Here is a 15417-nt window from a genome sequence, read left to right as displayed (position 1 = left end):
TACTTATAATGTCTGTTAATGTCTGTGTCCGGTTTTGGTATTAGGTTAACACCAGCCTATTTAAAAGAGAAAGTGTTACCTCCTCCTCTGTTTTCTAAAAACCAGTTATGTAGATTGGTGTGATTTCTTCTTTGGATGTGTGATAGAATTTACTAATGAAACAATCTAGGACTGGAGTTTTCTTTATGGGAAGATGTTTTCATAAAAATGTCAAATTAATATTTGATTTAAATATGATCATAACCAACAGGGTTTTAAAAATATATTTACTTTCGATTTACCTTACTCTTCTTTTCCTAGCTTCTTGATATTAGATCTTTTTCTTTTATAGTATATGCACATAGGCTATAAATTTCTTTCTAAAGAATGATTTATCTGCATCCCCACACATTTTGATATGTTGTTTTTGTATTATCTTCTGTTCCAGTTATTTACTAATATCCCTTTCCATTTCTTCTTTGATTCGTATACTGTTTAAATGTGCTTTGTTTAATTTCCTAATATCTGGGATTTCTCTAGATCCCTTGTTATTAAATGTTAGTGGTTTCCAAGTTAATCCCACTGCGATCAGAGAAGGGACGCGAGGATTTAGCCCTCTTCATCGATTGGGTCATTGTATGGTCAGCAGATGGTCTTTGTAAACTTGTCATGTGAGGCCGCAGTGAATGTGTGTCCTGCAGTTAGATGTATTGCTGTATAAATATCACTTAGGGCAAAGTGGTTGATAGTGTTGTTTAAATTACCTATGACTTTATGGATCGTTTTTTACCTTGTTGTTCTAGCAGTTACTGAAATTCTCCTACTGTGGTTGTGGAGTTGTCTGTTTCTCCATTTAATTCTGTCCATTTTTGCTTCGTGTGTTTTGAGGATCTCTAATTAGGTACATATGCTTTTATGATCACTATCTCTGCCTTTTATAGTTGTAAAATGTCCTTTCCTGGCTACTTGAACATGTAAGTATCTGTCATTGACCAAATGTGGAAAGTTTTCAGCCATTATTTCTCTGAATATTATTTTTGCCTCATTCTCCCTCTTTCCTCTTTCCTGTGACCCCAATTACCTGCTATGTTGGACTTTTTAATATCAACCTGCAGGTCCCTGAGGTTATATTTCTCTCTAGTATTTTTTCTCTTTCTACTTCAGATTTCTCACAGGTCACAAAAGCTCTGTTTGTTCCCTTTCAATCTTTGTTCTCTCTTTTCTTCAGATTGGCTTCTTTTTCATTGATCTGTCCTACATTCACTGACCTGTCCTTCTGTCATCTGCATTCTACCATTAAGTCCATCCAGTGAATATTTTATTTCAAATATTATCCCTTTTAGTTATTTGTACTTGATTCTTTTTTCTTTATTTGTCTGATGTAATTTATATCTTTTTATTCATTACAAGTATATTTTCTTTTATAGCCTTACACACCTTGTAAGAACGTTTTTAATATATTTGTTTGAGAGTGCAAGTATCTGAGGTCTCTTGAGGTGGGCCCCTGTTTTTGAGAAAGGGTCACATTTTCCTGATTGTTTATGTAGCAAGTAAGTTTGGATCGCATCCTGGACGTTTTGAATGTTATGTTGAGAAAACTCTGGATTATTGTGCCCCTTCAAAAATCATTGATGTTTTGCTTCAATAGGCAATTAACTCAACCCAAACTATAAACTCTCTCTTGCCTGCTGTGGAGAGCAGTTCAGATCTCCGTGTAGACGGCTTTCAGTCTGTCCCCCACGTGTATCATTCTGGGGCCAACCTAGAGTCTAAACATAGAGTTTGGGCTTCCATTTCCCTGGCTCACTCCTCTGTAAGATTCCTCCCTCACACTCCAGCAGTCCTGTGTCCCTGGCCAGAGATACAACCGGCTTTCTATCAGAGTTTTAACCTCACTGCTCCACCAGGGCCACAGCTGCCCTCAAGGCAAAGAAGCAAAACAGAAAATTCATGGATGTACTTAGTAATACTGAAATGCACACTGAAAAAATGGTTAAGATATTAAATTTTATTTATATGTATTTTGCCACAATTTTTTAAAAAATGATTTATAAACAGAAAAGTTGCCCAGTGCTAGTAGCTTCCTCTAATTTTCTACTCCCCTCCAAAAATCTGCCTATTTTTAATCACTCTCTAGATCCTTAGGGTTTTTTTCTTTTTCTTTTTCTTTTTCTTTTTCTTTTTCTTTTCTTTTGAGCAAGGGGTGGTATTTTCCAAGGATATGGGTGTTACTGTGAAAGAGTCTGTGTGTTAGGAGCCTGCTCATCCCCTGCAGAAGCAGAACCCCCAGGTCCTTTTCCTTGTACCTGTTACAACCTCAAGTTTTCTATCCTCCATTAGTAAGGAAATAAGCACAGTGTGTTACATTTTGTGTGAATCTGAATTATTCTCATTAGAAAAAGAACAGTTAATCTATGGCCATACCACTCTGTGCCCGAGCTCATCTGATCTCCAAAGCTAAGCAGGGTCAGGCCTGGTTAGTACTTGGATGGGAGAAAAAGAACAATAAGTATATTGACATGATGTGATGGTATGCAATATATAATTATTATTTTTAAAAATTATTATTTTATTATTAATATAACACTAATGTAATATTAAATTTCTTTCATAAAAATAAAATTTTCTTTATAAAGGATTACACATTTTCAGTTCTGGTGATTAAGTGATTCTAAATTGGAATCCTATTGCCAAAAGACTTCTACCTTAGCTGGTAATTAATAAAAGCCATTTGTCAGCACATACATCTCAATTTGTAGTGTGACCAGTGGGCTAGTATTTAAATATTCAATGTCATTAAAATTTCAAGATATTTTTTGTCCTATAATAACAATGCCATCCAAGCAGTCATTAAGAGACAAATCTAATTCAGAGCCTGACAATCAGCACTTTGGGAACTTGAGCTAAATTTGGCTTAATCATCCAAAGATGGGCTGTTTTTTAAGAGGGAGCCTTCTCCTAAACGTTAGGAATCATGCTAAGAAATAAAAATCAGCATTAAATCAGAACAATTCTATAGTTAGTGTGGAATGCATCCTCTCTACTTTATGTTTGTTTCTAGGGGAAAATTAGCCTTTAATGATGTTCATGTATTATTAATATTAATAATCATTATTAATGTTATTAATAATGTAGGGCATAAGTGTCTAACAGAAACAGAGTTAAAGCACATGTATAAAATATATTTTCTAGTAGCCTCACTCAAAAAGTAAAAAGAAACAGGTGAAATTGATTTTTATTAGTGTATGTTATATAACCCAAAATAGCCAACATTATCATTTCAATATTTTATCAAATAGAAAATTATCAAGGAGAAATTTTACATTCTATTTTTCATTTTTAAAAGTCTTTTCAATTCATATCCAGCCAGACTTAACAAATTTTCCAGTAACTGTATTGCGTATCTGCCCTTAAATTTGCATTTAAAATGATAAAAATTAGATCAAATTAAAAATCCAGTTCCTTGGCCCTACCAGCCACATTTCAAGCATTCAAGAATCACACTGTGGGTAATAACTTACACATTGAAAAGTAGAAGGCAGAGCATTCAACAAGTCATTCTTTGAAGAGAAACTTTCATTCCATGTCTATCCAAGTCCGTAAAACACTGTAGATGAGAAGAATTCAGAATAAAGTAGAGGAAAAAAACAAATTAAAAAAAAAAACTGGGTTTAAACCTCTGACTGGTTCAGTCTTGATGCTGTATAAGAGACCTCTGGACATGGAGAAAAAAGGGACAGGAAGAGATTCCAAAGGGTTTAGCTGTCAGCATGATTGATACCGACTCTAGGTGAATAGTCATGGTTAATTGGGGAGGCCGCACTATTCAGCCCCTGTATCTTGAGAACTCATTAAACTCAAACACCTTTAGTTATTTGATCCAATGTGTAGCTTCTATTTCTGAGACCCAGTTGAGAGCTCCAGGAGAGTAAGGACAGAGTCTTAGGCTTCTGGGGACCTCATCACCTAGTAAGATTCCCTCCCTGCAGGAAGCAGATTCTTTCAGCACTTTTGTCGATGGAGGTAATGGGACAGCAGTAAAGGGCCAGTATATTTGTTTGGGACTTTTTCACTCTCCAGGAAGCTTCGACATCTGTCATTTCCCCCTAAAAGACAGGAAGGAATTAGCTGAGCTAGATTCCAGGTAATGACTGAGAAGTGGATCTGCCTCACCTGTATCCAACAGCTATGGGCAAACAAGACCCCTTTATTTGTGTGTGTGTGTGTTTGTGTGTATGTGTGCGTGTTATAATGTTTTCTCTTTTTCTTAATGAAGGACAATTGATTTAGAATATTGTGTTAGTTTCAGGTGCCAACTGATTCAGTTATACATATATATGTATATATATGTATCATTTTTTCCATTCTTTCTCATTATAGTTTATTATAAGATATTGAATATGATTCCTGTGCTATACAGTAAATCCTTGTTATTTTGTGTTGTAATTGTTTTGTTTTGTTTTGTTTTGTTTTTTTATTTCAGAGCTTTTTTTTTTTTTTAGTTGAAGTATAGTCAGTTTACACCTTCATTTTTTAATAAGATTCTCTACCCCTATTTGACAGGTCCCCGTTCCTGCTTGGCAGTGTGCCAGGTATTTATCCCCATCTGATAATTCTATCTGGGCCAGTAATTTTTGAGACACAGGGTTTAAAGCACTCTTTTGTCAAATATTAAAGACACCATCACTGTCCTGGTCAGTGCAGTTTCCTTGCTCCCTCCTCCTCCTATCCCCTGCACACCTGAGCAGAATGATGGACACCTCAGGACCAACCAGTGAGGTCAGCAGGAGGGCTGGAAGTCACTGACACTAGCAAGGGCACAACAGTGGAAGTAGGAAGGAGCCCATCTGGTCTGGCCTGCCGTCACTTTCTGCTGACTGCCTCATACAGCTGTGGTGAGAGTTAAATTATAGAGCTTTACACAAATCACTCAACCCAGTTGATGCCATAGCAAATTCTCAGTTTAAGAAAGAAAAAAGTACCACTCTGATTATAATATGATGACCACAGGGAGATGGCTTTGTCCCCATTTCAAAAATGGGCAAACGGAAGTGTGGAAAAGATGAACTTTATTAAAGTTTCAGAGAAGACAAGTGAAGAATCAAGGTTTGAATCGAGATTTATGTGATTCTTAGGCTCTGACCTATACTACCCTCCTGCTATGAATAGAAGCATGAAACACTATTGTAAAGAGAAAGACATGAAGAAAGAAGTTGTGAGATACACACACACACACACACACACACATGCCTGCACAATGGAATACTACTCAGCCATAAAAAAAGAATAAAATAATGTCATTTGCAGGAACATGAATGGATCTGGAGACTGTGAAGTGAGCCAGAAAGAGAAAGAAAAATACCATATGATACCACTTTTATGTGAAATCTATAAAAAAGAAGAAAAAGGACACAAATGAACTTATTTACAAAACAGAGACAGACTCAGAGACATAGAAAACAAATCTGTGGTTACCAGGGGGAAAGGATGTGGGAAGGGGTAAATTGGGAGTTTGAGATTTGCAAATACTAACTACTATATATAAAATAGATAAACAACAAGTTTCTACTGTATAGCACAGGGAACTATATTCAATATCTTGTAGTAACCTCCAATGAAAAAGAACATGAAAAGGAATATATGTATGTATATGAATGACTAAAACATTATGCTGTACACCAGAAATCAACCCAACATTGTAAACTGACTATCTTGAATAAAAAAGAAAAAGAGAAAGGGTAGTATTCAGAAGACATGGTCTCATCTCAGCAGTTATTTAAGCTGAAAGACTTTCTTCCTTGCAGCTACAGCATTCCTCTGTGGTGGCTACAGGACAGCCACAACTGATTCTGGAAGGATTTAGGAGCGAGTTTGACTGGTCCATCATCACAACCCCCCAAACAGACACCTACTGCAGCCTTGGCAGGCAGTACTGTATTGACTCAGCTCTGTGCATCTGCCTCCTTCTCTGCTCCACGAAGACAGAGCTGATCTCTGGTTCATCCAAACCACCCACCCCTGGCCAGGCATGTCACCGCATACAGCGAAGCAAGCTCCTTGTTTTCACTGTAGCCCTAAATAAATGTCTGCTTCATTGTAAATGCCCAATAAATGTGAGCTACAGTGAATTTTATTAATTATATATTTTTTCATTTTCTTCTTACTATTTTTTTTTATGCCCCGGGAAGGTTTGCTGAGAGAATAATGAACACAGCACATTTTTATACCTGGAGTCCTTCACTTCCAGACCGTGGGCCCCAGCCAGACCAAATGACCTCCCAACATCTCTTCAGGCTTTTTTTGATCCCGTTGGGACCAGCTGAGCCCTGGGGACCTCTCCAGATCTCTCAGCATATACTTTAGTTGCTACGTCATTTATTGTTTCAACAAATGTCACCAAAGAAGAAATAACATGCTTTGTCTTCATTGGGGATTTTTTTAAGCAACAAAGTAACCGTGCTATGTTAATCTTCCAAAAGGAGGGGTTTTTGATCTCAGCACAAAGCTTCAGGAAAACAACTTTTTAAATCAAAGAGTATGTTTTATTTTTACTCAGTACTAAGTAGACAGAAAGCTATAAATGGTAACACCCCCACCCCACACTTTGGTTTCTAACAGAAAAAAGTACATTGCCAATATGCATCTAGTAACTCGCCGGCAGGATTTATTATCATTGCAATAATACAAAGTAGATAGACCTTTACGTTTTCCAAAGTTCTTCCACATTTAGTGTGTCATTGTGGCCTCACGGTACTTTGGGGATTAGGCATGGCTATATCCCAGTTGTAATGAAGAGGAACTTGGGAGCTGCCCAAGGTCATACAGCTGAGAAGAGCAGAGCTGGGACTCAGACCAAGGCCATTTGCTTGCCTTGATTGGCCTGTCTGAGATCTCCCTGGCATCCAGACACATGACGGAGCAGCCAAGTTCAAGGACACTCCATTGAATATTTCCCTTTACTTTCTACTTTTAGAGGTTCAAGTTTTTAACTGAAGTGGGGGGGCTTAAAATCAATTTTTTTTTTGTAAATATTGATTTCTCAGTTCAGCCCTAATTTGATATTGTGGACATGATTACCTCTTGATGTGACTTACATTTGCCCTTTCCCATTATATTGCACCCGAAGTGACTAGAGAGGACTCCATGCAGAGGTGTACACTTTAAGAAACTCACCTGCCCAGCCCTCCGGCGGTGTGCTCAGTGTTCACTGCCTGCAGGTGTGTGTGCTGGGAGGACAGGGTGTGCAGCTGAGAGCAGGTGGTACCACCCTCCCTCTGGAAGGACCTCACCAATCTGGTGGAGAAGCCTTTACAAGACCTATCATTTTCCTCAAACCTGGAGTCAAGAACCTGGCCCGCTGTTGGCTCCAACAAGACTAGCTGCAGCTTGGGGTAGAGTTTTTCTCAAGGGGAAGCTACATTCATTTCATGGTTCTTGGTATATAAGACTGATTTGTACCCTTGACTCTAGCCCAATAATGGCCATCAGCAACCTCTGCTCACTGTGAGGAGCAAAGTCAAACAGACAGACAACACCCCTGCCCCCCAAAAGCTCTACCCATGAGGCAGTACTGGCCGAGACTTTGTAAATGCACAAGATGCGGTCTTTGGGCAACGATAGTCAGGAAAATAAAGATGTGTAAGCGTGGCTGAAGTGTAAGGTACTTCGAGGAGCCAGGCTGGTTTTTAATGACGCATGTGACATACGTTCAAAATATTTCTGGTGGTGAAATGATCTCCACATTCGGCCTCTTCCATTCTCACACATGAGAGGGAGTTTGCCAGAAGTATGTGAGTTTTCTTCAATATAATGGCAATGATAAGAGCTAATGCTTACATAGTACTTAACTTCATGCCAGGCATTGATAAGTGCTTTGCATGTATTGGCTCATTTAATCTCAACAGTCAATAATACTATGAGGTAACTATTACAGTATCACCCCATTTTGTGGATGAAAAAGTAGAAGTGGAGAGATAAGTGAGTTTCCCAAGGTCCCACAGCTAGTTGATAGAGGTAGAATTCAAGTCCAGTCTGACTCCAGAGCCAGATGTGAAGCATCCGTGCTTGGATGCAGATGCGGAAATGAAGTTCCCAGACCCCAGCACTCTGTGGACATCAAACTCTGCCTAGTTACCCGCACCACAAATGCCCCAGCTGTGCGATACAGAGAAAATTGTGTTGCTCTGAGATTGGAAGTATTCTGAGAGGTGATGGGTGATTTCGAGTATCAGGGACAGGGTATGGAATCATGATCTGGGTGGAAACTATATTATAAGCTTTTGGGTTTCATGACCCCTTTATGCTCTTAAACATTCTTAAGGACCCTCAAGAGCTTTTGGCTAGGTGGGTGCTATCCATCAATATTTACTGTGTTAGAAAGTAAAACTGAGAAACTTGCAAATGCTTATTTATTAATTTATTTTAAAATCACCATAGTAAATTCACTACATGTTACATATCACGTAATTTAACCAAAAATAATTTTCCGAGACAAAATTAGTATGAAGAGTGGCATTATGTACACTTTTGTAATCTCTTCAGTGTCTAACAGAGGACAGCTAGAACCTCATAGCTTCTCTGCCCTCAATCTGTTGTGATATGTTGTTTAGGTCAAAGTAGGTGAATAAAAAATACAGCCTCCCCCAGGTGTATCATTGGAAAAAGGAGGAATCTTTTAAGTTTTTCAGATAATTTCAGCTATCCTTCTCTGATACGACACAAGAACTCCATAAGTAATCGTTTCTTAAAGTTTAGCTACAACAATCTGAAAGCACATTGATAAACTTATTCTCCACTCTTACATCAAAATCCATTGATCCATTTCACACTTTGAATGAATCTGTTACCCATACGTTCTGCATAACTGTATGCATTAATCATTTGGAAGATACCAATTTATTGTTAAGCAGATCTTTCAGAAGTTCACCTATTTCATTATACAATATCAAACAGTCACGTTCATTAATATCATGACTCATCTCATCGGGAAAGTATTTAAAGCCTTGGTACATTGTCAGACTCGCTGTGGCAGACACAGATTTTCCAAAACTGAAGTCTCAAATGTATCACTGGCAACAAATACTACTAGTTCTTTTCCTTCAAGTTGACAGGCTTACTTTAAAAGAATGTCTGCCACACACTCAAGTTTGAATAAACATAGTTTGTCTGTCAATCACTCTTTCAAGTAAAAACAGCATCCCCTACAAAAAGGTCCTAGCACAGCTCCCACTCAACTTAAATGACACAAATGCTTTGCCTAGAGACAAACCAGCATACACTTGCTCCACAACGATGCTTTATGTGTATTTTTTATTTTGTCACAAAGTATGAAAATATATGTACTCAAGGATTGAGCTTTAATAAAACTGGTAACGTTTACTGCATCATTAAAGCCTCTCTCAAGTGAAACTGGCCTTACTTCTTTCTCTATTTTTACTGTGACTGTATGTCGCGTAGAATATAAAGGCACCAGACCTTCCAGTCATTGTTGCTTTTATACCATCAGTGCAAAGATCAACGCAATGAAAGGGGCAAATAACAGCTTAATGTTAAGATGATGATAACTCTGACTCTGTGGACCCACAGAAAGGGTCTTGGGGATGTCAGGGGTCTACAGACCACACTCTGAGAACCCCTCTCTTAGAACATCACAGTGATGAGCCACACGAAAGAACAAAGAAGGCCCTGGATTTAGATTCAAAGAGTCTAGATACCAGTCCTCGATCTGTGCCTTCCTATCAAAGCGACCTTGAGTGAACCACTTAATCTCTCTGAGACTCAGTTTCCTAATCTGACAAATAGAATCAACACAGTCTGTTGTTCAAGGGTAGGAACAAGACACATTCTCAAAGTCAATTTCGTTCATTCATTCATCAATGTCATTCATTTCCTCCACAATTCTAGGGGAGGAATGTAGAGACAATTACACCAGTTTCTGCAGGTGGGTCGGGAGATGTGTTACTACAGAGGAAAAGGTAATTGTGAGATAGAGACGGGTGACTGAGGGGCTGGGACCACTGCAGGTCTGGCCCGTCAAGGGGGCTCGTAGTGAAGCCACGATCTTAAGCCACAGCCACTGTGAGATGCTACTGGCCCCATTTCCCCTCAGAGCCTGGTACTGGTCCAGAGTGCAGGTGCACTGTGCATCGTACCCCCGTACCTAGTCCCTGGCACACCAGCTCTCCCTCCCGTAAAAGCAGATTGGAGAACAAGATTTTAAAAGTGATATTTTTATATGGAAACTATTAGGTCTGGTCATTTACTTTTAAGTACATCACCCTCCCACTGCAGTGCTTTACTAGTAATCACAAATTCTAGTGACAGTCCTCATGAAAAATCGAGACAGCCAAATGTGTCACACACGGACGCTGGGAACTGCAAGTTTGAAATCTCCTTCCTCCTCCAGACCCCATACCAAGACATTTCCTCTGTCATCTCTCTCTCAACTTGCTGTGTTTTTCATTTGCTATTTTATGTCATTCTAAGTAAAGAAAAAATAAAATTTTTAATTATTAGCAGGGATTTTACCATTTATCTGTATACCATGCAATGCCAGTTTTCAGTGCAAGTAGAGGAGCCATTAAGTGCTGTGCAGAATCTCTGAAAACGACAGAATTTGCATGTCGCCATAGCTCACGTATGCATATGCATTTAGTTTTTTACCAAAGCATCGAGAATGCCACACAAACCGTACTCAGCTGTTTCCATTTCACTTCCTGACACGTGCATCTTCTACCAATGTTCTCTGCCTTTAGCTTGCTGATAGTAAGGACGGCGCAAAAAGAAAAGGCAGGATGGGTGGTTTTATCTTTCCTTTTCCTCTCTGTCTGTTTTCAGCACAGGTGGCTGGCTACTACAGAGAAGTAACATGAGTAAGAAAGGATACGACGAGGTTCTTTGGTTGGTTGATCATGATTCTTTAGACCCCCTTACCTTTTTTCTGTGTTCAAAACAGTTTGGTTCAAACAGGACAGGTAGCCTCTGTCAGGGCTGTCAGCTCCCCACTTACTCAATTACTCAGTCGTGGAAGTCACGTGCTTCTCATGGAGTCCCTCTGACCTCCCCCACACCCCGGGTCCACAGGAGTGCTGTGCTCTTGACATATCCTGAACACTAGGTGTAAACGGGGAGCGAGGAACAGGGAGGCGTTCATATTACACCCAACTCCTATGCCCAGGACATGTTCCATTGTCCCATCGGACTTCATTTACAAAACCCAAGTTCAAAGATGAAATTATTAAGAATTTCAACATGACGACAGCAGAGCCCTCTTGAGCACGAGGTTCCATGTGGCTCCCTGGTTGCACATCCATAAAGCTGGTCCTGCTCCATTGTCTCTACTCCTGCCACACAGGCCTCTGTAGTCCCTTGTCCCTTCCTGCTGGAGGGCACTATGGTGTGCTACCCCTCAGTTCCTTCCCGTGGGACCTGGATGTCTCCCTCTGTCTCTTCCTGTGATCTCAGCTCAGCCATCACATCCTGAGGTTAGACCTCCCCACCCTGCCTGACCAGGTTGAAACTCTCCTCACACCAAGTAGCCCTCCCTCCACGTTAAGTAACACAGTTGCCATCCTTCATGAAGGTGGGTGATTGACTGCTTACTTCCCTCCCCCACTGGACGGTCAGCAGCTCATAGGCCAGGACTGGGTCGATTTTGTTCATCACTGTTTCACCAGTGCTGGGCCCATAGTCCCTAATAAATGTTTATAAGGTGAGTGAATGGGTGAATAAACGAACGGATTCTTTTTCAACTAGAACACAAGTGTCAGGTGAAGAGCTGGAATAAATAAGGGTGACGTGTGCTCTAGTTTTTATTCACAGGGACTAGATCTGATCTCAGTTTGAGCTGGTGCAAACCAAGTGAGCATGGCATCCCCTTGTTCATTTCACTGTCTCTTCTAGACGGTAATGAACACTCGAGGATTGGGTATCCTTATGTCTTGAGGAATCCAGCTCATTTCCTTTGTGTTTCTGGCCCCAGCACATCACCTCACATTTATTCTACTCTCGAAGAATACTGGTACTGTTGAGTTGATTGAGCTGGATTTAGCTTAATAAAAATATGTCGCCCTAAGTTTTACTTTAGCTCACCCTCCTCTGGTGTTTCCTCTTCTCCTTCCTCCTTTTCCTTTTCTTTTTTTCCTCTCCTTTCCTCTTGTTCAGGATTTCTGAGTCTTGAGAATTGCTTTAGTGGTGATCAAATGTCTCCAACAGAAAAATAACCCTCATTTACTTTTGGTTTAACCGGATTCTTCAAAAAGAAATGGCCTGGCTCATCTTAGAATCACGGCAATCTTAGGGACCTCGAGAGAACACCCCAGAACCAGTCTGAACACCTTCGCTGCTAATATTCCCATATCGGCATTGATCTTGGGATAGAATCATGAGGCAGGCACTTCAGAAGTTCATGCCCTCAACCCCAGCCAATTCAGAGCAGAAAGGAAACTTGAGGATGGGATGAAAGCCGTTCCCCTGCCCTGAAGGCTGCAGAGCTAGCCGTGTCCGAGAGGCTGTACAGACAGCCCTGAGCAGCGGCGGCAGAACGAGAACCAGCCTTCTTGTTAGAGCCTGGCCCACAGCCTGGCTGTCTTGTCCATAATTCCTCAACCACATTTGAGAAATGGCCAGGAGGGGATGTAGTGAAAATGGAGTGTTCATAATGAAACTGAGGATCGATGAAATAATAAAAAACAAAAGCCTAAAGGTAAAATTGGTATTGATTGACCATCTCAGAAAACATTGTTAGTAAAAGATCAGGACACACTTCCTATATGTAAAATGGGGGCTTTCTCTCTCGAGCGAGACTTGAGCGGAAATACTGAATGCTCCTGGAAGCAGTCCCCGGGGTGGGCCCCTTATACGTTCTGAGGCTGCTTGGAGATGGTGCAGCAGGGGAGGGACATGGAGTTAGGAGTCAATTACACCCGGGGTTTTTATGCCAACTTTAACTCTGTGACCTTGAGCAAGTAATAACGCCTCTGATACTTTTTCTTTTTTTAAATCTGTACAAATTGGTATAAAACATCTGCCTTGCAGGTTTGTTGTGAAGATTAAATGAGACCATGTGGGTGGAGGTACAAAGCTTGATGCCTGACCCAGAGTGGCATGCAGTCATGTCCTCCTTTCTCCTCACGGTGGTCATTCTTTGGAACAGCTGGGCAGGTGCCTGGTCACCTTGAGAATGAGGACCCCCTGAACTGTACTCTGTAGACACCTCACCCTGGTCCCAGCAGTGCAGCGGGGGCAGTGTCAGACCAGGGTTGGGGCGTATCAGGTAGACATTGTCTGCACAATGCCATCTTCTGGGCCTCTTCACAGGTGACAATTAAAACCTGGAGAGTCAATATAATTTGACTGAATCAGTGAGTAAGTGGTGAACCTGGAACAACGTGACTCAGGCCCTTGGCCTGAGTTTCACTCCCCCACTGCCTATAGCTGAACCCCTGCTGCCCACGTCACCCCTTTGCACCATGAATGATCTTTCTGGACATCTACCCATCGTCTCCCCAACAAGTCTGTAAGCTCCCTCAACCCAGGAAAACAATGTGTCTCAATTCTTCCCAGGGCACGTACTACAGGGTTTACCATTGGGGTTCAAGAAATAAACATCCAACAGTTGAGAAAAAGAACATATTTTCATAGACTTTTCATTTGAATGCAGAGAAATTGTTATAATACACATCAACCCAGGTGAGGGAGAGAGATGCATTCATTTCACATGTCTGGCCCTTTAAGCTTTTCAAGCTCTGCGGGGACTCTGGAACTCACATAGACTCACCCCCAACTGTTTGGAGAGAAAGTAGCAACTCTGAGTGGCATCCCCCTCCGCACAGAGAAGTGGTGGGTGAGAGACATGAATGGGGTTGGGGGGAGCACAGGGGGAGGGGGCTGCAGCGAAGTGGGGTGTAAACCAGGAGTAAAGGACAGAGCAGAGCAGGGCTGCTTGCACCCACTGAGCAAACAGATCACCTGGGGACCCCGTTAAGATGCAGATCCCAACTCAGGCGGTCTGGGCGGGACCTGGGAGTCTGTATTCCTAGCAAGCTCCCAGGGGATGCCCAGGCTGCTGCTTCACAGAGCACACTTTGAAGTAGCAAGGATGCTGTCATGCTCTATCAAAAGACCGTGAAAAGCTTTGGCCTTTTTCTCTTTTCCTCTGCAGTGATTGGCTTTTCACTGGGGGCAAATTCCTTAATCTCAGCCTGGCTAGAGGGCAATCAGGAAACCTGCTAGGGAAAGTGGCAAACTGGGATAACCAGCCAGCTCCCCTACATAATAACTCCCTCTTTTTCCTGCCGGGTACACCTGATGGTGACATTTCGATTTTACCATCCAGGAAATGAACATGTCGTTCTGGGTCTCCGGAGGCCACTTCTGGTTTGATGGTTGTCTACGTGAAAGAGATGGCCTGGGGATGTTGGGTTTGCAAATCGGGTCCGTTCGAAGCTCTCTGTTCAGTCTGGCAGTTCTCAAGATCCGCCTGTCTGTACTCCATCCTTCTGCAGGGGAAATTTGCGCATTCAAGATCCATGGCCAGGAGCTGCCCTTCGAGGCTGTGGTGCTCAACAAGACATCAGGAGAGGGCCGGCTCCGCGCCAAGAGCCCCATAGACTGTGAGCTGCAGAAGGAGTACACGTTCATCATCCAGGCCTATGACTGCGGCGCGGGTCCCCGGGAGACGGCCTGGAAGAAGTCGCACAAGTGAGTAGCCTGACTGAGCTCCCTGGACCCCTCCCCGCTTGCCCGCTCATCTCCGTTCACATGCTGCTCTTCAGATATGCATGCCCAGTGGTCATACCAGGCTGCTGTAGCCTGCCCGACTGCTTGCCAGGCCCTGCCAGCATCAGCCTGGGCCACTTTCTACACCTGGAATACTCTACCCCTCTGTGTCATGTGAAGATACTCCTATTTTACCATCAGGACTGAGTTCAGGTGTCACTTCCTCCAGGAAGCCTTCCATGAGCCAGCCCATCCCTGCAGACCTGGTTGGGGCCTTTGCCCCCGGGGTCATTGCCAGGCCACCTGCTTCTCTCTGTCACAGCGCTTTCATTTTGGGTTGTAACCCTCTCCCATATAGAGTTTGGCTCAGCACCTAGCCCAGAGTAAGAGCGGTTCGGTTCTTGCTGGATGGAGGAGTGAATGAGTAGGCGAGGAGTGAAAGAGGAACAGGGAGCTGATCTGGAGGCAATTTGTTGCCTAAAGCCAGGTGACAAGGAAGGTCGAAGAAGGGGAGGCATCTCTCTGGGGTGGGCTCATCTCAGAGAATGGGGCACGGATAGGTGGAGGGGTCTCCATGGGAGGGAGGACAGAGCACTCAGACCACAGCCGCCCAACTGGCTTGTGGTTTCTCCACTCCCTAATCCTTAGAAACCGAGTCAGTGCCCATTAGGGGTGTGGGAGGATGGTGTGATTCTTTCCTTACCACCACTTCTTTCCTGC

General features: G+C 42.2%; 1 protein-coding gene across 4 annotated transcripts in view; it reads left to right on the top strand.

The window, feature by feature from the left end:
• The window catches only part of CLSTN2 (calsyntenin 2), a 578332-nt gene that overhangs the window by 421638 nt on the left and 141277 nt on the right, over positions 1-15417 (top strand). For all 4 annotated transcript variants that reach the window (XM_032487477.1, XM_032487479.1, XM_032487468.1 and 1 more), the window contains exon 3: positions 14484-14679. In XM_032487477.1, coding sequence (XP_032343368.1) covers positions 14484-14679 — 196 coding nt within the window. The remainder of the gene's footprint in view (positions 1-14483; positions 14680-15417) is intronic.

This window comes from Camelus ferus, chromosome 1 (genome assembly GCF_009834535.1).
Source record: "Camelus ferus isolate YT-003-E chromosome 1, BCGSAC_Cfer_1.0, whole genome shotgun sequence".
NCBI lineage: Eukaryota > Metazoa > Chordata > Mammalia > Artiodactyla > Camelidae > Camelus > Camelus ferus.
The sequence above is the reverse complement of the archived record's forward strand: the minus strand, read 5'-3'. Positions and strand labels throughout refer to the sequence as shown.